Source organism: Rhinolophus ferrumequinum, chromosome 14 (assembly GCF_004115265.2).
Source record: "Rhinolophus ferrumequinum isolate MPI-CBG mRhiFer1 chromosome 14, mRhiFer1_v1.p, whole genome shotgun sequence".
NCBI classification, from domain to species: domain Eukaryota; kingdom Metazoa; phylum Chordata; class Mammalia; order Chiroptera; family Rhinolophidae; genus Rhinolophus; species Rhinolophus ferrumequinum.
Window position 1 is genome coordinate 35,319,928 of NC_046297.1, and position 22,165 is coordinate 35,342,092.

The 22,165-nt window shown below is 37.5% G+C and overlaps 1 protein-coding gene across 2 annotated transcripts in view; it reads right to left on the bottom strand.

Moving 5' to 3' along the window:
- CDH17 (cadherin 17) overlaps positions 1 to 22,165 on the bottom strand; it is a 127,505-nt gene that overhangs the window by 31,308 nt on the left and 74,032 nt on the right. For both annotated transcript variants that reach the window (XM_033126950.1, XM_033126951.1), the window contains exons 12-15: positions 20,296 to 20,487; positions 10,632 to 10,876; positions 7,319 to 7,449; positions 3,928 to 4,167 (exon numbers count right to left, since the gene is read on the bottom strand). In XM_033126950.1, the coding sequence (XP_032982841.1) occupies positions 3,928 to 4,167; positions 7,319 to 7,449; positions 10,632 to 10,876; positions 20,296 to 20,487 (808 nt within the window). The remainder of the gene's footprint in view (positions 1 to 3,927; positions 4,168 to 7,318; positions 7,450 to 10,631; positions 10,877 to 20,295; positions 20,488 to 22,165) is intronic.

Below are 22,165 nucleotides of genomic sequence, written 5' to 3' on the forward strand. Positions count from 1 at the left end.
GCAAATAAAAACAACAATGAGATATCACCTCACACCAGTTGGAATCGCTATCATCAACAAGATAAATAATAACAAGTGTTGGAGAGACTCTAGAGAACAAAGAACCCTGATATACTGTTGGTGGGAATGCAGATTGGTGCACCCACTATGGAAGGCAGTGTGGAAGTTTCTCAAAAATTTAAGAATAGAATTATCATATAACACAGCCATCCCTCTCCTGGGTATCTACCCAAAAATTCTGAAAACATTTCTCCGTAAAGGTATATGTGCTCCGATGTTCGTTGTAGCTTTATTTACAGTGGCCAAGACATGGAAACAACCAAAGTGTGCTTGGATAGATGATTGGATAAAGACTTTGTGGTATATATACACAATGGAATACTATTCTGCCATAAGAAAAGATGAAATAGTACTATTTGCGACAACATGGATGGATCTTGAGATTCTTAAGCTGAGCAAAATTAAGTGAGACAGAAAAAGTCAAGAACCATATGATTTCACTGATATGTGGTAAATAAAACTGAAAACAACAAAAGAACAAGACAAGCAAATGAAGAAACAAAAACTCATAGACATAGACAGTAGTTTATTGGTAATCAGAAGGTAAGGGGGTAAGAGGGTGGTAGATAAGGGTAAAGGGAATCAAATATATGGTTATAGAAAGAAAACTGACTCTGGGTGGTGAACACACAATGTGGTACATATAGATGATGTATTACAGAATTATACACCTGAAATCTATGTAATTTTACTAACAATTGTCACCCCAAGAAACTTATAAAAAAGAAAAGAAAGTATTCCAGTCAAGTGTTCTTGGTCAGTATGGAATTAACTTAGAAACCAGTAACCAGAAAGATATAGCAAATACCAAATATTTGGAAAATAAATAACACACTTCTCAATAATCCATGGGTCACAGAAGCAACCTAAAGGAAAATTAGAGAGTATTTCAAACTGAATGAAAATGAAAACACAATACATCTAACTTCTTGGAATGCAGCTAAAGTGATACTAGGAGATAAATTTATAACACCAAATGCCTATGTTAACAAAGAAAAGAGTTCTCAAATTAATTACCTCAGCTTCCACCTTAATGAAAATAGAACAAGAAAAAATTAAACATAACATAAGAAGAATAGAGGAAATAATAAATATCTGAGCAATAAAATACAAAACAAAAACACAATAGAGGAAAGTCAGTGAAACCAAAAGCTTGTTCTTTGAGAATATCAATAAAATTAATAACCTCTAACTAGATTGATTAGGGAAAAAAGACACAATTTTCCAGTGTCAGAATGAGGTGATATCACTACATATTCTGCAGATATTAAGACAATGATAAAATATTATAAATAACTTGTGAAACTAAATTATCAAATAAAATATCAAATAAAGTATCAAATAAAATAGACAAATTTTTGAAAGATACGAACTAACAAGCTCAACCAAGAAGAAATCTATAACTTGTATATCCCTATCTATTTTAAAAGTTGTATTTGTAGATAAAACTTCCTACAAAGAAAAGTCCAGGCCAGTTGGCTTCATTGGTGAATTGTACCAAACTACTATAAGGAAGAAATAAAAAACAATTTTACACAAACTCTTCCAGATAATTGAAGAGGAAGAAGACTTCCTCACTCATTCTATGAGGCCAACATTACTCTGACATCAAAAACAGATAAAGACACTACAAGAAAAGAAAAATATAGACTAAGATGCCTTATGAATACGTATGGAAAAAATTCTTAAAGTTTTATCAAATTAAATTCAACAATATGAAAAAATGCTAATATTTCACAATGAAGCAGGCTTTATTCCAGGAACAGAAGACTGGTTTCAGATCCAAAAACTGATTGATATTAATATAATTCACCAATTAACAAACAAAAAAAAACCCCGAAAAACCCAAAACCAAATCAACCATGTAATCATCTCAATAGATGCAGAGAAAGCTCTTGAAAATTTTAGTACCCATTCCTAACAAAGGAAACAAATCTCTCAGCAAGTTAGGAATAGAAGATAAAGTCTCAACCCGATATAGAGTATCTACAAAATCCTACAGCTGACTTTATACTTAATAGTGAAAGATGAATGCTTTCTCCCTAAGATCAGGAAAAAGTCAAGTTATTTCTGCTCTCACTACATTTATCAACACTATACTGAAGGGTTTAGCCAGTAATAAAGCAAGATAAAAAAAAAAATTAAAAGGCATTCAGATTGGAAAGGAAATAAAATTGTTATTATTCACGGACAACATGATTGTCTGTAGAAAATTTATGGAATCTGAAAAAAAGAGAACTGATAATGAGGTCATCAATGTTATGGGATACAAGATCAATACACAAAAACCATCAATTATATTCATATATCCTAAACTAAAAATTTTGAAATACCATTTCAAAAATATGAAATGCTTAGGAGAAATATTGCAAGAATTATACACTTAAAATTAAAACACCTTGCTCAGAGAAATTAAGGAAGACTGAAACATACGTCATGTTCATGGGTTAGAAGATTCAGTTTTGTTAAGATGTCAGTTCTCTCCCAAGTTCAGGTATAGATTCACACAATCTCAACCACTAGTTCCACAGGCCTTTCTTTTTTCTTTTTTTTTTTTTTTTTTTGGTAGGAATGGATAATCTAAATTCTAAAATGTATATAGAAATGTAAAAGACCTACAATAGATCAAATAATCTTTAAAAAGAACAAAGTTGGAATAAATTATACTACCTGATTTCAAGTCTTATTATACAGTAATCAAAGCAATGTAGTATTGGTATAAAGATAGGCAAAGAGATAAATGAAACAGAAACAAAAGTCCAGAATTGGATCCATATATATGTGGTCACTTGATTTTTGACAAACCCGCCAAGACAATTCAGTGTGAAAAGGATATTTTCAATAAGTAATTAGAATAATTAGATAGCCATATTAAAAACAATGAACCTGGACCTTTATCACACACGATATATAAAAATTAATGAGAAATGTATCATAGAACTAAAAGTAAAAGGTAAAACTTTAAAACCCTTGAGGGAAAACAATTGGAATATTTTAGTGACCTTGAGTTTGGCAAAAATTTCTTAAACATCACACAAAAAAAGTCAAAAGTTATACAAGAAAAAATAAGTAAGTCAGATATCAAAAATTTTAAATTTGCTCTTCAAAAGACACTGTTAACAAAATGAAAATGCAAGCCACAGCCTGGAAGAAAATATTTATAAACATGTGTCTGACAGAGAACTTGTATCTAGACTATACAAGGAATGCTTATGAGTCAACCATAGAAGCCGAACAGCAAAATTTTTTAAACGGGCACAATATTTGACCAAACATTTCACCAGTGAAGATATATGAATGGCAAATAAGCACATGAAAAGATGCTCAATACCATTAGTTATTAGGGAAATATAAATTAAAACTATAATGAAATAGAATGGCTAAAATTAAAAAGATTGAACACAGCAAGTATTGGGGAGGCTGTTTAGCAACTAAAACTCTCATATATTGGTGGTAATAAAAAATGTTACAAACTATTTGAAAAGCAATTTGACATTTTCTTTAAAAATTTAACCATACATCTACCATATGATCCAGCCATTCCACTTCTAGATATTTAACCAAGAAAATGAAAGCATATGCTCCAACAAAATATTTGTTCACAAATGTTCACAGGGCCTTATTTGTAGTAGCAAAGATTGTAAGCAACCTAAATGACAATAAACAAGTGAATGGATAACAAATTGTGATATGGTTAGCTATATAATGAAATGCTACTGCACAATAAAAAGAAGTGAAGTATTGATACATACAACAGCATAGATAAAACCCAAAAGAAGTACGCTAAATAAAATTATCCAGACAAAAAAAGATAACAACTAATTTCACCATCCATCAGTTTTTCTTGATGTACTTTTGACAACTCACCATTGATTTTGGAAACTTCCCAGTCGTTTTGTAAGCTTTCACTGCCAAGGGAAAATGTAAAGTGTGGACCCTGTAATGACTGCTGATCATCATCAGTGGCCTCGAAAATGAGACTTCCAGCTTCTCTGAGGGGATAGCAGAAGAGCAAACCTGTGTACTCCTTGACTAGCCGTGGGGGGTTGTCGTTCACATCCGTAAGAGTCAGGTGAAAACTTGCTATGGAGCTCAAGGAGGATCCACCTGAGGAATTGAGTGATTGAAACATGGTATCAGCTCTTTCATTTCCTCTTAATAAGAAAGAATATTTTCTTTAAAAATAATTTACAATTCAAGCAACTGGGTATACTGAGGTAGTAGAAAGATAACAAGCTTTTAGAATCAGACCTGGTTTCATTTCCTGGTTAAAAAGTCTTTACCCCCCACTTTCTTCTGCCTCCGCCTCCCAACTCCAGTTCAAGCCATTGTTTATCAGTCTAGTTGTGTAGGACACAGCTCCCTGGCCCATGCTTGTATTATGAGCCTTGTGCTCCCCAAGGCTGAGGCAGTCGGTCGCCAGTCATTGGTCGGCCACTCACACCAGCACACGGTAGCCCACAGCAGCAGCACACAGCAGCCCACGGCAGCACATGATGGTTGCCGGCTACTCATGCTGGCCACCAGCTGCTCATAGTGGCACACAGTAACCCATGGCAGCACTCAGCAGCCCACGGCAGCTCACGCCAACCTCCAGCTGCTCACGGCAGCCCAGCTCCAGGAAGAGCTATTGTTCACAATCTTAGCTGTAGAGGGCGCAGCTTACTGGTCCATGTGGGAATCAAACAGGCAAACTTGGCGTTAGGAGCACAGCGCTCCAACCACCTGAGCCACCGGGCTGGTCCTTAAAAAATCTTAATGTTAATGATAATAATAACTAAGATTTATGTGCTAATATTTTATATACATTACTTTAAAACAACACTGATTTACATTTACAGATGAGAAGACTGAGGCTCAAAGAAGTTTTATGACTTACCCAAGGTCACAGAGGAAGAGAGGCTTCCAACCCATGTTAGAGCCCACACTCTCAATTGCTCCTTAACACTGACTTAGGCATGTATGTTAAGTTTACTGAACCTCATTTCTTCAGCTGTAAAACATGTGGCTTTATAAAGATCCCACATGTAGTGTTCTTAGAAAATAGTAAAGGACTACACAATAGTTATTTACTATGGAATAATGATGAAAAATTTGGTCTCTGTAGCCTGAACAGCTGGTAACTGCTGTGATTATGGGCAACTTAACTGCTCAGTGCCTTGGTTTCCTCATTCATAAAATATGGTCAATTATAATACCTACCCAAAAGTGTTGTATGAGGACTAAATTCTTACACTGGGTGCTTAAAACAGGGTTGTCAATGCAATCTAAAAACACTGACTGTTGTCATTCTCTCTGATCTCAATCACAGATACTGTTTCTACAATTTCTGCCTCCAACAGGCTTCAATTCCAGTAAACTTTGTTTTCTTGCTTTTCTTTTCAACTGTCTTCTCTGTTCCTGACTATGCTTAACCAAAGGAGGAAAAGCCACTGTGCTCTTAAGATTATTTCATCTGTTTGTATCATTTCTGGGCTGACAACTGCAAATGGAGCAGGGTTTTGGACCCTGGTTTTGATTCATGAAACTTCTAAATGTGAGACGCCTTTAGGGCACATCCAAAGTGAAGTGTTGACCCCCACAGTATGTTGTAGTGGAATGCACAGCATGAAGTCCCACCCAGCCAGAAACTTCTTCCTCATTCATCTGGAGCTTTTAAATCAAGAGCATTAGGAATAGAATCAGTGGAAATGTAATGGTTATATGTCATGTCAGAGGGGTAGTAGATTGGGGGAGGGAGGTTATCACTGTGTGAGGGATATAAATGATAAATGTCTAACTACGACATTGTTTTGTACACCTGAAACTAATTTAAAAAAAAAAAAAAAGAGTTAAATGGGGGCTGCCAATTAGCTCAGTTGGTTTGAGCATGGTGCTCTTAACAAGGTTGCTGGTTCCATCCCCACATGGGCCACTGTGAGCTGCGTCCTCCACAACTAGATTGAAACAACTATTTGACTTGGAGCTGATGGGTCCTGGAAAAACACACTTAAATAAATAAAAGTTAAAAAAAAAAAGTTAAATGTATACAATGTGTTTATGGAATATGCTTAACTAGAAGCAAGCAGTGGGGAGAGCCAGTGCCTGATCCGCCTCAGCAAGGCCTATCCACTGACATCCATTCTAAATTCGGCACAATGCAATCAATGCAATCTAATGCATTTCTACCCTCACTAGTTTCATTTGACTGCAGTACTTTTGTTTTTATTAATCCTTTCACACGCAGGGAACATTTTTATGATTCTCACCTACTGGAATATTCCCCATTCCAGCTCCCAATTCAGTCTCACATTTTGAAAGTTTACCTTTTGGTCTAAAACTATATTTCTTTAGTCATGATTTGTTCAACTCTCAATTTTTGGTAAACCATACAGATATATTTATTAGAGGCTCTAATCAGCATAAGATCAACAGAATTCCTACTCTAAGTTGGAAAATTTAAATGCAAAGAAACTCAATGTTTTAATCACCAGTCTTGTCACTGGCAAGCATACTATTTCCGTGAGTTTAGTTTTATTTTAATTTTTTAAATTCCCTGGAACTCCACTTTCAGAACCAGTGGGTGGACATATATTATCACAACCGAATTAAATGAGATACAAAGATTACATAAGGGTGATTCAAATATTCTTGGCTTATCTAAATAATAAGTCTTTCTTTTCCAAACTTGACCCTATTTCATCAAAACACAGATACTCAGGGCCACCCAAACCCACTGAATCCGAATCTTCTGGAATGAACTCCTAGTGTCTGTACTGAATAAGCTCCCCAGGTGATTCTGGCACATATCAAAGTTGAGAACACTGCACACAACATATTGTTTCAAAAGAGATGAAACCTGAGGTATTGCGATTTAAGTTTCAAGGAGCAAGTAATGGTCTAGGTCAGCAAGGCAGTGGTCTGACCTGCACCCAGGAGAAACCCTCCACCACTTTAGAGAAGGTGGGTAGTTTGGTGGGCACATGGGAACCTTCCTAGACCTGTGGCCCCTACAGGAAACCACAGAGTGAGCAGCATCCATGAAGCCTAGCCAGATTGAAGGTACAACTCTACCTGAAAGAGCCATGCTCAGGGCACAAGTGGTTCTCATCTTGAACAAAACCAGGAAGCACTACCCTTCACTTTTGTACCATTCTCGTCCTTCCACTATACGATGTTCTGACAATTTGACCCAGTGAACTTTTCCACATTTCTTCCCCTCCCTCCCATGTTTAATGATGTATCCCCTAATAATTTATGTTGCTTTATTTTTGCTCACCTACTTCAGTTGCCACCACTTGTACCCGATACAGACTTTCAGCTTCTCTGTCCAGTGGAGCCACACTAAAGATCTCACCAGTGACAGGGTCAATTTTAAGCCAACCTCTCATGTCGCCTCTCAGTGAATAACTTCATAAGGTGAAAAGAACAAAAGAAAGTCCACATTACTCTGTGTGAAAACATGAATTTAGTTTATGCATCACTATACTATTGTATCAGCACCATCCCTTGCATATTATTTACAGCATATTTAAAGGATCATTATTTAGTATGATGTTATGTAAACTGTTCTGTTTACATAACATCTATCTTCAAAAGGGGGATTTGTTCATCTTTACAAAGTTGTACTTGTTCTGTTAAAAAAGGTATAGATGATGTAATACAGAATTGTACACCGGAAATCTATGTAACTTTACTAACAATTGTCACCCCAATAAACTTTAATTGGAAAAAAAAACAAAAACTCTTATGTTCAGCAAATCAAAAAAAAGGTATAGTCACAAACTCTGGGGAAAAAGTTGAATTTTTCTGGCAATCAAAGAATTCCAAAGAAAACCTGGAAGTGTCTTTTAAATCTGATTAAAACCCACCCCTCTAAGAAAACTTGAACACCCAGTGCTAAAGACTTTGTGTGAATGTGTGAATGGGTGGATACTCAGAGGCTGCTGTTAGCCCAGTGAATTCTTTCATTCAACAAACATCTATTGAGTGCTTAGCAAATACCAGGCAGTGGGTCAAGAGAGATTACAAAAGGGGGCCAGTGGAGGAGATATATACAGAAATAGATAATTCCAATAAAATGTGGTAAATGCAATGGAAGGTGCCCTATGGAATTCCAGAGACATTCATAGGAATCAGAGCACTCTTTCTGAAAAAGTAGATATTAACTAAGATCAGAAAAAGAGGCTGCTTCAAGCAGAAGCATTGCCCAAGCTAACACAGAAAAGCTGAGGAATAGTTTGCAGGTGTGGGGGAGTCAGACATTCGGCAGTGTTGGGATAAAAATGGGAAGCAGTGGATGGAAAAGATGAAGCTAGAGAGACTGGAAAAATCCAGTTCATGGGAAGCAGTGGGCAGCCGTGGGATGGTGTCACACAGGAAAATGCTTTAGTCATGTTTGTGTTTTCAGTGGAACTCAATGGTAGGTGTGTGAAAGATGAATTTGAGAGAGACAAGACTAGAACCACAGAAAAACCAATTGGTACAGCCCTTTGTGAAGCAATACAACATAGCCATAAGGTTGTCCATATCTTTAGACTGAAGAATCCCACCTCTGGAAATTTTCCCCAAATAAAAAACAATTTAATAGAAGTTGTAAAAGAATTATATGCATGTATAGTCAAAACATTTTAAATAATAATAATAAAATACTGGAAACAACCTACATGTCCATGAAAAAGGTAATGATTAAAAAGTTATAATGTATTAGTTCATCAAATTAATTTTTTCCCCAATGTTAGTATATTCTATATGCCAAGTACTGTGTTAGGCTGCATGTACAGGTGATGAACAAGAAATCCTATGTAATCAGGATTTCATCCTGAGTGAGATAGAAACTCTTTGGAGAGTTTCCAGAGGAGTCATATGATCTGATTTACTTTTTTAAAGGACCACTCTGATTGTATCAAATAGATTTAAGGTAGGGTGGAGGAGTGGCAGGGGCAAAGATGAATCCAGAAAAGAGATGATGGTGGCCTGAACCTTGGCAGAAGTGGTGAGAAGCACTTGCATTCTGAATAGATTTCAATGAAAAAACTCTCTAATAGTTGCTGATGTGTTGGAATATGATCCATTGGGTGCTGATGGATTCTAAGTTTATGGAACTGAGAGAAAGAGAAGAATTAACTTACTCAGACCAAAAACTTCAGTCATCTTAAAGTTTAACTGTCTTATTATTAGCATTTGAACTACTGATTATTCCTCATTCTCAAAACAGTTCTGTCATATGCCTTCCAGGACTGTGTTTTACAGGACACTCCCCTTCTTGGTCTTCTTCCTCATCTCCTAATCTCAACTTAATAGTATATACATTATATCTTTTCTTTGATCTGAGAAATTTTCTTAAATGCCTTTGTTTCCCCACTCATAAGTTCAAATTTTTATTCACTTATTTTTAACTAATGATTTTTATAGCATTTTCATGAAGGAGGCAGAGCATTTATTAAACAATAAATGGTTGTAAAATTATAAACATTTGTTCCCCATCATAACTTGTGACTGATGTATACACTAAAGCATACAGTATAGTCTTCAATGGTCTTTCCTCTCTTATGTTTGTCTTTATGTAACTAAAGAAGGGGTAAACTAGAAGAGTAAAACAGTAGGTGAGAACTTTACTCCTTGACAGAGAGTTAGGAAAAGGTCTTAGAACTGATTCCAAGTGCCTAAATGATGGCTCACAGGAAGGCAAGGCCCCCCTCAACTGTTTAGAGAAAGTTAAGGAATTCATGACCACATGCATTGGTGTAAGTCATGCTGAAATATTTGTTATGCCTTAGACAGTAGGGCTCATGTTATACAACAGAAGCAAAAGATCTGTGTTCAAGTCCTATCTATGTGCTAATTAACTATGTGATCTTAAAGAGGTTAGACATATTGACACAGATATAGATATATACACATACATATATTTCTTGGGAAAATTAATTATCGTTGTACTTTTTAAGGAAAATCTATGTGGATCCTATTACACCGGGGGAAAAAATGGTTGAAAATTGCTAAGATGGAAAGATTTATACGCTTTGTTTAACCACCTCACCCTGAGCACTAGCCTCCCCTGGGGTGGGCTCTGGAATAAGTCTTGTTGCCCCAGACCTGCTCTCTGAAGAGCTAAGGAACGAACCTATACACTCTACATCCAGAAGATTCCCTTAACCCTGGCTGAGTCTGCCCCGTTGGACTTTTGCTTTATTCTCTCTGTTTAGAACTCTAGTCCACCTTAGGGGCTTGGCTGGAACTCTTCCTCAAATCCTGGCCCGTAGGACTAGTTCAGACACAGGGCTGTCTCTAGACCCCCTCTCTTGAACTCACCAGTTCTCAGCGGGACCGACAGTGAGTGTGTAGGGAGGGAACCTGACATATTTCCCACTTGTCTGAGCCTGAATCTCCACACCTCCAGCCCCCAGCCCTCAGTGTACTGATGCCTATAGAAACCAAGTTCAGTTCACCATGCGCCCTGCGATATGACTTCAGATCACTGGCTGCTCCCTCAGGAGAGAGCCCTGGAGTCAGGCCAACTCCCCAGCCCTCCCTCCTCCTCACTGGCCTTTGTCACAGCGCCTCTAGGCCTGTCCAGCCCTGATCTCCTCTACCTTATGTCCAGACCTTCCGGATCCTTGGCAGTCACATTGCCCACTTTAGTGCCTATAGCCACATCCTCACTGACTTTTGCTTGGAATACTTGTTGGGAAAATCGGGGTGCTTCATTCACATCCGTCACAAAAAGATTGAATGTGGCAAAAGAGCTGGCGTTGTACTCTACACCAGGCACCAGAGGCTCAGGATTTTCCGCTTGGAACACAATGTTGTGAATGGCTGCTGTTTCAAAATCAAGAGGCTGTTTAGGGCAAAAAGAGAGAAAATTAATTTGAGGATGACTGGTTCCTTTAAAAGATTATTTTCCCTAGATTCCTTTAAAAATTATCTTACAGAGCAGCAGTTCTCAATTCAGTGTCAGCAAAAACCTACTTCTAATGCTAAGAAAAAAAAGCAGGTTACACACATATGTAAACGATGATGCAAATACAACCACATCTTTTATTATGTATGTTATATTTGTTATGTATATTAGATATGTCATATATACATATATATGATATCAAAAGATATACTCAAACATTTTAATTAATGTTATCTCTAGTTGGTGAGATTAATAGATATTTGTATTATTTCTTCAAATATTTCAAAGTTGTTTTATAATTTTATGTAATGAATGTATATTATTTTTGTAAGCAACAAAATGATATTGTTATTTCTATACATTTAAAAGATGTTCTATTAAATAGAAAAGACTTAAAAAAACACCTAATTTTTTAATTACTACTCCAGTATTTATTACATGAAAGTAGATGAGAAAATATCTAATGTTTTAAATATTGTCACCAGCATGCATATATACATATATATATATATGTATATATATATATATACACACACACACACGCACATATATATATGAAACTGGCAATGCTACTTGATTCTTTTTACTCCAAAGCAAAGAGGAATAGAGACACATTATGTACCGTTTTTTGCCTATTTTTAAGAGTCATTATTATATATTGCTTTGTGTCACTTTACTATGTGTGATAATCTCCCCAAATGAATCATAATATATTGTTTAAAAAACAACCTACTTCTCAGAATGGTAATAGAGCTATGAAAAAGTCTATGAAAAAGTGCTGCAGGATTTATCAGTTTTTAATACGCTAATATGCATTATGACTCTCCTAGAAGCAGAAATCAATGCAGTACTCCTCAAATTTATTTAACCCTGGAGTAGTTCATTCATTCAACAGAAAATGTTGATTCTTTCAAGAGAGTTCTCAAAAGACAGCAAGGGAAATGCTTACATACAGATTTCCACATTGTGTGAAGAATGAGTTCCCAGGAACCTCAGGATCAAACCCCAAAATAAAGGTCCTTAAACTCAGGGAGGGAAGAGATGATTGAAAGATAGATTATCTGCTCTTATTCCAGGTCATTCCAGACAGGGCCAAAAATAAAAAATCAAGAAAACAATTTTTGTTTAGTATGAGGAAGACTTTAACAGGTAGAGCTACCCAAGACAGAAACAGTTGTTTCAAAATCAATAAGTTCCCAACTCTGGAATCTTTCAAGAATGGGCTTAAACAACATGTGACAGGCTAGTATAGCAAGAACTTAAATATCATTTAAGCAATTGATTCTATGGGACTTTGAGGGTCTCTCTCAAGACACCAGAGACTCTCACTCAAGAGTCCATAATTCAATGAGAAAAACTTCCTAATCCGAGAGAACTGCTGAAAAATAGAACAACCCCTTAAATTGGGCTTCCTAACTGAGATTAGAGGGCTTCTGGGGATCTGTGAACCCCTAGAAACCAAAATCTAAATATTGTATGTATGTGCATATATGAGTTTTGTTCTAGGAAGAGGATGTGTTTCTTTGTCAGTGTCTCAATGGTACCCAGGACCTCAAAAAGATGAAGGAATCAAAGCAAAGCCCAAAAGATACATTATGGATTATAGAAACTGCACTATTTTTTTCACTCTTCCATGCCTGGAGACCGAGTACCTCTTGGTAAGCTGTCCTTTAATTTTTATTTCCATTTATATCAGTGGTTAAACAAAAACGATAATATCCTTTGTAAAGAGAAAAACTCATTGAGGTTTTGACACATGATTGCATTAGCTCAGCCTGCCCTTCCCAAAATCTGAAAAAATTCTCCCCCTTTGTCAGGAGTTGGTTCAATGCTGTCCTCTCCAGATAGGCTTCCCTGACCCCCCATCCTCTTTCCCCACATCCTCTACAATCTTATACTACCTGACCCAGTGTCCTAATTGTTTCAGTATCTATTTTAAATCCTTACTGAACATAAGCTCGATGAGAGGAGGAATTGTGTTATATTCATCTTTTCTTCTCATCTCCTCTTTGACATGCAGTACCCATTGTATATCAGTCAGGAAACATAAAGACGAGAAGGCCTTGGTCCTTCTTGAGCACTTGTGGGCTCTAGAGGAAAAGAGTCTGGAGAAGATCCCCACTCTCCAGAAACCCCTCTCCTCCGTGCACACACAAACACACATAACATCATAACCCATTTTTAGTTCAATAGAAAGTACAATAGAAAGATTGCTCATGTGGGAAAGAAACAATTATATGTGGAGATTCAAAGTCATTTGAGATAGAAAATAAGAAGCAATTGACAGGAGATAATATACAGGACATAAAATGTTGTATACCAGCTGAGATGTAAAAAGAGAGGTTGTTCACACAGAGATAAGCCCCAAGTGTCTGCAGGGCATGGCCACACAATGACCTCTTTGTTACTACCATGTGGTCTGGTAGGGCTCCACACCTGGGGGGCCGAGTAGTGCAAGGTAGAGATTCTGACTCCCAAGGACCCATTCTTCATTTCAGGGGATAAAGTCAGGGGTGTCAAATTGAGAAATTCTGGCAGATGGAGCAGAAAGGCAGCAGCCCTCAGAACAAGCCTTCAATGAGGACAAGGGATGCATTCTCTATTCTTGTTGGTCAAGCGACACCCAGGCTCTGGCAGGCAGCACAGCATCTATGTGCTCAGGCAGAGGAGGTACACACTATCCTTGCCACCAAACAGGTCCTAAGTCCCCTCTCTGGCTTTCCCATCCCCTCACTGTGGCACCCAGAGGTAAGGGGTAAAGAAATGAAATGGTATGTCTGCAAATAAGAAGCAGCTTATGTTACAAGAATAGAACACGTGAGGCTGAGAGTAGAAACAGGTGGTGTTTTTGTGTGCATCAAGCTAAAGGGTTGCGACTTTATCCTTGAGGAGCAGAGAGAGGTGTTAAGCACCAGACTGACAAGGTTAGATTAGTGTTTTAGAAAGATAACTCTGGGAGCAGCCACATGAGGATGGATTTGAGGTGATCCAGACCCAGATAGGGAGACCAGCTAGGAAAGGTGACAGTGCTTCTTAAACACTTATTGAATGGGAAGAGCAAATGAGAAAAAAAGCAGCTTGCCATTGATTAGTCTGCTTAACTTACACACCAGCAAAAACACTGAACGAAATCTTCCAGGGAAAAAATTAGAAACAAAAGATACCAAATTAGCAAATGATAATCAGCAGAGCTTAATCAAGTACAAGCCTTGTCAAGCCATGTGTATCATCTTTCATAATATGGGGGTGTGCCTGAAAAGCCAAGTCAAGAAATCTATCACCACCTCTTGGAATGGCCTCGGGTCCTGTCTAGGAGACACAGTCATCAAATAAGCTGAAAAAATATGCTCATGCCACAGTTCCTCTTCTGCACACAACTGCCTGAAAGGTCAAACCCAGTGATTTAGATTCAACCTGAAGGCAGAGATAAAAGTATTGAGGTAGAGGAATTGCAACAGGGGATATTTAACATTTTCACCAGTGATTAGTGATAAGAAAAAAGTGTATGCATTAGTTTTCCAGATGACACTTGGGCTGGTTAAAAATAGGTCATGTACTGAGAATTCAAAAGGACCAGAAATAATGGAGAAGAGATAAAATTTGCATTAAAAATAATTAAAGCTAAAACAAAGCTCTGAAGTCTCAGAAGAGTTATTGGTGAGCTGGCAGGTCTCAAAGAAATAGCCTTCCTGCCCCTGACACCCACTTTGCCTGGAGAGTGTCATGATCTACCCCACATGACAGGTCAGAGTTTTGGGTGGCAGTCATTACTGAGTAAGACAACACTTCTAAAGCTTGTTTAATCCTAAGCATCACTTGGCGTATTTGAAATCATAGAAAATACGTATATTGGTCTCTATCTCCAGTTCCTGGCACAAAAGTTCCTAAATCCTTTGTAATTTCCTAAGTGATAAGAGCACTAAGAGTATCTTTTGTTGTAATATTTGGTCTTTGACCCCATTTCATAACACTGAGCTCCTAAATCCCTTGGAATTTCCTAAGAAATAGTACTGCATTTTTCTCTAATAAGGCAACTCTTGGTGGGCTCCTGGATAGTTTCAAGAAGGGGGCTAAATCACCAGAAAGACCAAGCCATGATTAGAAGCTTGGAACTGTCAGCCTTACCCCACCATCACCTTCAGGGAAGAGAAGCTAGAGATTGAGTTAATGATCAATTTTGTCTACATGATGAAGCCTCCATAAAAATCTCACAAGTACAGGTTCAGAGAGCTTCCAGGTTGGTGGACACATCCATGTGCTGGAAGAATGGCACACCACAACTCCATGGGCACTCAGGACCATTCCAGGCCTTGCCCTATGTATTTCTTTACCAGGCTATTTACCTGTATCCTTTATCATATACTGTAATATATAATAAACTAGTAAATATTAGTGTTTCTCTGAGTTCTGTGAGGTGTTCTAGCAAATAATTGAACCTGAGGAGGGAGTCATGGGAACATCCATTTTATAACCAGTTGGTCAGATGTATAGGTGACAACCTGTGATTTTCAATTGACTTCTGAAGTAGGGGCACTCTTGTGGAGCTGAGCCCTTAAACTGTGGGGTCTGTGCTATCTCCAAGTAGATAGTGTCAGAATTCAGTTGAGTTGTTGGACATCAGGCTGATGTTGGAGAATTGTCTCATGTGTGGAAAAATTGCACATCTGGTGTCAGAAGTGGAGTATGGGAGTAGTATAAGAGTATAGGAGAAAAACAAGTGTTTTTTCCCCTTTGCAGGGCTCTTGTTAAAATTACTAATTTCCAGGCCCTCCATGGAGGAGGCTGACTCAACAGTCACCAGTGGGAAACATTTAACTCTTGGATCAAGCAAATTTGGCCACCTTGAAAAGAGGGGAAAGCACATCTCTCCACAGGTAGAATCCTGGCTTCTGTATTAGTTCTAATTAAGCAGAATTAAGATAATGCTGAACATTTAAGTTTACTATCTGCTGGATTCTATGTTAAGAGTGATATATGTATTTTCACAATTAATACTCTAAGATCCTTATGAAGAAGGTGCTACAATTTCACCCATTTTTTACAGATCAGAAACCTTAGGCCTGAGGGGTTACTTCATGTGGTCAAGGTCACAGAACTAGTAAGGCCAACACCAGGCTTCAAGAAATCATTTCCTGAGAGAAGCCAGAGCCTTGGGTCAAGTTTTCAGCTTTGTCATCACTGGTAGACCTGGCTATATCTTGCTGTAGGCCTGAACCTCATCTGTACAGTGGGACTTATTCCTGCCCCCCCAGAATCAGTGTGAAAAGCAAAGAAGAGAGTATACAGAAATGCTTCATAAAATGAAATGGGCTATAGTTGTGGGGTATGGGTTTCTCAGTGAATATTACCTACAATTAGCACATTTGTAATTCAGATGAACAGTTGCTGATAGAATTGTGATTAAGAGACTTAGTTCCTAGATGTGAGCCCAAAGGCACAGGCAACAAAAGCAAAAATACACCAGTGAGACTATATCAAACTAAAAAGCTTCTGCACAACAAAGGAAAGAATCAGCAACGTGAAAAGGCAACCAACTGGACTGAACGGGGGAAAAAATATTTGCAAACCATATTTCTGATAAGGGGTTAATATGCAAAATATATAAGAAACTCCTACAATTCAATGGCAAAAAACAAATAACCTGAGTTAAAAATGGACAAAACCCTTGAATAGACTATTTTCCAAAGAATACATACAACTAGGCTACAGGTCCATTAAAAGATGTTCAGTATCACTAATCATCAGGGAAATGCAAAACAAAACCACACCTGTTAAGATGGCAATTATAATTTTTTTTTTAAAAAAAACAGAAAGTAAAATAAGTCAGACTGAAATAGTAGAGAACCATATGATTTCTTCACTGATATGTGGTATATAAAACTGAAAACAACAAAGGAACAAGACAAACAAATGAAGAATCAAAAACTCATAGACACAGACAATAGTTTAGTGGTTACCAGAGGGTAAGGGGGGAGAGGGGTAGTAAATGAGGGTAGAAGGAATAAAATATATGGTGATGGAAGGAGAACTGACTCTGGGTGGTGAACACACAATGTGATACATAGATGATGTAGTACAGAATTGTACACCTGAAACCTATGTAACTTTACTAACAATTGTGACCCCCAATAAACTTTAATTTAAAAAGAAAGAAGGAAGGAAGGAAGGAAGGAAGGAAGGAAGGAAGGAAGGAAGGAAGGAAAGAAAGAAAGAAAGAAAGAAAGAAAGAAAGAAAGAAAGAAAGAAAGAAAGAAAGAAAGAAACAAAGAAAGAAACAAAGAAAGAAACAAAGAAAGAAACAAAGAAAGAAACAAAGAAAGAAACAAAGAAAGAGAAAATAACAAGTGTTGGTGAGGATGTGGAGAAATTGGAACCCTTGTGCACTGTTGGTGGGAAGGTAAAATGGTGCAATAGCTATGGAAAACAGCATGGAGTTTTCTCAAAAACTTAAAACTAGAATTACTCTGCAATCCTGCAATCTCACTTCTGGATATTTATCAAAAAAAACTGAAAAACAGTATAATTTTACTCTCATGTGTATTGCAGCATTATTCACAATAGCCAAGAAATGGACCCAATCAAAATGCCCACTGACAGATGAATAAAGAAAATGTTAAATATACAGACAATGGAAAACTTTGCAGCCTTAAAAAAATTAAGGAAATCTTGTCATATGCTACAACATGGAAAAACCTTGAGGACATTATGCTAAGTGAAATAAGCCAGTCACAGAAAGATAAATATTGTATGACTCCATTTATATTAGGTAACTAGAGCAGTCAAACATATAGAAGTGGAAAGTAGAATGGTGGTTGCCAGGAGATGGAGGTGGGGGGGAATAGGTAGTTGCTTGTTCAAAGGGCATAGAGTTTTATTCATGCAAGATGGAAGAGTTCTAGAGATCTGCTATACAACAACACTCATATAGTTAACTGTACACTATAACATTTAAGAACGTATATTTCATGTAATGTTTTTTACCACAATATTGTTTTAAAAGCCTTAATTTAAACACTTAAAAATGATTAACATGGTTCAGAAGAAATGGTAGTCCCCTGATAGCTTAATGGACAGGGAATTAGGTAAGTCTAAGTCATACACAAGAAACCACATTATAGAGTTTAATCTATTTAAAACACCAAAAACAATACAAATATATACACCTGTCACAGTAAATACATATACATCCTAGGGGCAGTTGGCTAATATTTGGTGTATCCTAATGAAGAATCTACACTTCAGGGGTGATTGTTGCTTAGCATCTGAAAGACTCTAATCAGAGATCTGTACTCCAGAAGCAGCTACTACAGGCCTTGAGCTAGCACTGTCTCAATCAGCACTAGAAAGTTTGTTAATTGGCAAAGTGATCTTACAAAGAAATTTTGTTACATTCGTGGTATTCAAGACATGTAGTTTGTTAAATATACACTATATCTTTCAGTCATCACATGAACAAGAGTGTAAGCATCTAGCTAGTCCAGCAGCTTATTCCCTTCCAGGACTCCAGTTCTGTTCAGTCCAGGATCACCTTTCTATGGATCATCAGACAATCCTCTCGCTAGAGCCTAAGGGATAGAAAGCTGAAACTTCACAGGCCTAAAGCAAAGTTAGATGATCATTTTTGTGCCTGCTTGTTAACACTTGTATATGGGACAGAATTCCATTATTTATTTAGTCAACCAATATTTATTAAACCTCTACTGTGTGCCAGACAGTATTCCAGACACTTGGAAAACAACCATAAACAAAATAAGAATATGACAAAGATTTTAGTCAGAGACCTGCTCTATTGTAACATACCTTCTCAAGGTTGTATGGGAGGATACTTGCAGCTCTCACATACCACTAAATCATCAGGGTTACCAACACCTCCCTAAAGGTGAGCATTAGCCATAAATGGTCAAATTAACTTAAGTTAGTTCACAAGCCACCATGAAAAAAATGCTGACGTGGAATCATTTGTACTGAGATGCATAGGTCTCCATCTTCTCATAGATTTCTAAAGAGCTCTGGTCCTGGAGGAGGATGGGAGATATGCTGCCTGGAACACCTACTGTAAACTCTGAAAAATGCCCTTTCCTTTACCCTTTCCTTCTGCAGTTATTTTTCTCCATGTAGACCGCACGAACGGAAGGTGAAGTTGTAACAGCACCTATTCCAAATGTCACACTGACACAGAATGCTAACGGTTTGAGCTGGTCCACACACAAACCTCACTGCTAAAACCCAGTGAGGCCCTTTGTCAGAGGCAGAGTATACGGTGATAATGAGATCAGAATCCTGACACTGCCCTAGGGCTTGCTTTACCACTAGCATTCTTCTCCTGGTCAGTCTATCCATTTCCTGTAAAATTGTTCTGTTTTGTCTTCAAAAGCCTCTGCTTCAGCTTTCCTTTATTCTGTTTCAAAACTTTTCTCCAGAGCCTTTTTTTTTTTTTGCAGCTTCCAAGCACACTATACTACAAACCTGCAGCATTCAACTATGTTTGCCAAGTCTCTTTTGCTGTACTCTGACTCATTTTAATTCTAAATACGTTGGATGACATTGAATGCTGCTTCCTATTGAGTCACCTGGTAAACCAGCTACATCCTTTGAATCATAGATGAGGCAGCCACAGAGGAAAAGGTCAAGAATTAGATGTACATGGATGGGAGAAGATTAGGGAGGGATAGGAAGATCCTGCACAAAGAAGCAGGTACTATGGTAATCAAGATTTTTGGCTCCAGTGTGCCTACTCCTTATAGAGGGAGGGACAAAGTAAGAGCCAGTGGGCTTAGTAATACCATAAAAGATGAAAGTAAGAATGGGTATGGAAGAAGAGATGAAAGCATAAACTTGTCTACCAAACCTTGAAAACATATCTACTAATTTCCAGTCATTTTTAAAGAGGAGTCTGTGGCTGGCACATTAGAATAAAGGGTCTACAGCTTAAAGGGCTCGTAGGGCTTATCCCATCTAACACCCCACATTTGCAAAGGGACAAGAAAAGCCCTGAGCACACCCCCCACCTAGATTTAGCAAACAAAAATATAGAACATCTAGCTAAATTTGAATTTCAGATTAACAACAATTTTTTAAGTATAAGTATGTCCCAAATATTGGGACATATATTTAAAAATTGTTTTTCGTCTATTTTATATGGCAATCCTACCTTCCTCCACAAGGCTTACTTGGTCAGTTAATGATAGACCCAGAACTAGATTCCAGGTCTTTTGTCTTTCAGGAGGACAGGAATAACTGAAAGAGCTCTAGGAATCCATTGCCCTGCTAATACATTACCTCTGCTTATTGGTCCTTGCATGGTCATAAGTAAATTAATCAATGAAAAAGACAAATTCTATTAAAGGGCTATTTACCTTTTTAATCATGACATATCCAGTGTTGGTTTGAGGGTCTGTGTCAATCCCCAGTCGCCCCTCACTGTCTCCCTGTGTAATACGGTACAGGATTTTAGAACTCCCAGTAAATGGCTCATCAGCATCTGTGGCCTGGATGACTAAGATGATGGACCCAACAACTGTGTCTTCAGCGAGAGTTAGGTTTCCGTACTAAGAAGGAAGCAAAGGTAATGATGAAAATGTTCATTGTCATCAAGCATAATTGCCAAAGGGCTAACATGTCTCTGATTTCAGAATGGGCGCAAGTCATATATTGCATCAATACTTACCAAGCATGTTTTTCCTATTGATGAATATGTAGCAGTTGATTTTGACATCAGTCATACTCATAGACTGATATCTATTGAACCAAGAAATACATCTCAGAGATCTACTGGTAAAATTCTAAAAGAGATTAACCCTCTGACATCCAATACATTTAACTGTAATTATTATACTAGTGATTACATAAATAAATACTATGTATTGAGTACGTATAATGTGACAGGTACTTTACATATATTATTTTAATTAATCCATAATCAACCAAGGAGTAGTAGCTAAGAGCCTGAACTTTGGAGTCAAGTGGCCTGGGTATGAATCCTAGGCTTGCCACTTATTAGCTAGATGACTTGAAGCAAGTTACCTAATGTCTTTAAGTCTCAGTTTCATCATCTGTCTAATGGAGATAATAAAAATAGAACTACTTCATATTTGCTGTGGAGATTGAGAAATAAAGCATGTAAAGACCCAGAATGCCTGGCCAATAGTAAGTGCTCCATAAAGATAAGCAACAAGCCTATTGAGTAGCTATATTATCATCTCCATTTGACAGAGGAGCAAAGGATTGAAGAAGTAAAACCCACCCAAGACCACACCGAATTGGGATTCAAACCCATGTTTGTCCAATTCCAGAGCCTGTACTCTTAATCACTGGCCTAGACTATCTCCCACTCCTCCAATGAAAATCCCCCAGATAATCTCTCTTGGGCATCGTGATCTTATAGAAGGAAATAGGTAGGGTCCAGGAGAAGACCACAGCAGTGAAAGCAGCAGACTCACTCTGTAGAGCCCAGTTTGCATTTCCAAGCTCTGAGACTTCAGAGCAGGATTTTCATCCTCAATCTAAAACCACTGTTGAGATGTAGTGCAAGGAAATCACAACACAAGGAAGGGATCATGGAGGCTGAGAAAAAAATGACTGTTACATAAGTTACATTGATCACTCACTTCTTACTGCTCTGAACCCTCTCATAAATCTATTCCCCTTCTTTGTCACAGCTGTGTCTCTTTTTTTGATTTATGAACATCATCACGGGACTCTGGGCTGCCTCATAACTGACTTCAACTAAGACATAACAATCTAGTCAAATGGGCTTCCCTCTGCTCCAGAATAAATAAATGGAGACATCCCTTCTAAAGGGAGCAATGATAAAACTACCCCCAAGTTTAAAGCCCACATCAACAACAAGTAAACATTCTTTTTCATGTCCTCAACTGATCTCTTTGCTCCTGCTTTTTCTGCCCAATATTTCTAATTCTTACAAATGTCTTGAGAGCCAGAGATTAGCTTTTTCTTCTCCTTTTCTCTTAACACAGTTATTACAAAATAAGTTTAGATTGCCAATATTCCAAATATTAATTTTTTTACTAAAAATACTTGTTTGAGAACTAGCACTAATCTATTTATTCACCTATTACACACAAAATATGTAATGACAAATTGAAATTAGCCATTCAACTCTTTTCAATTTGACAAAGATTGTGGTTGAGCTTTCAAGCAGCCCTTGGAACAAATGAGCCATTGGCAGAAACTTATAAACAGATGTTCCCAGATACTATAACAGTG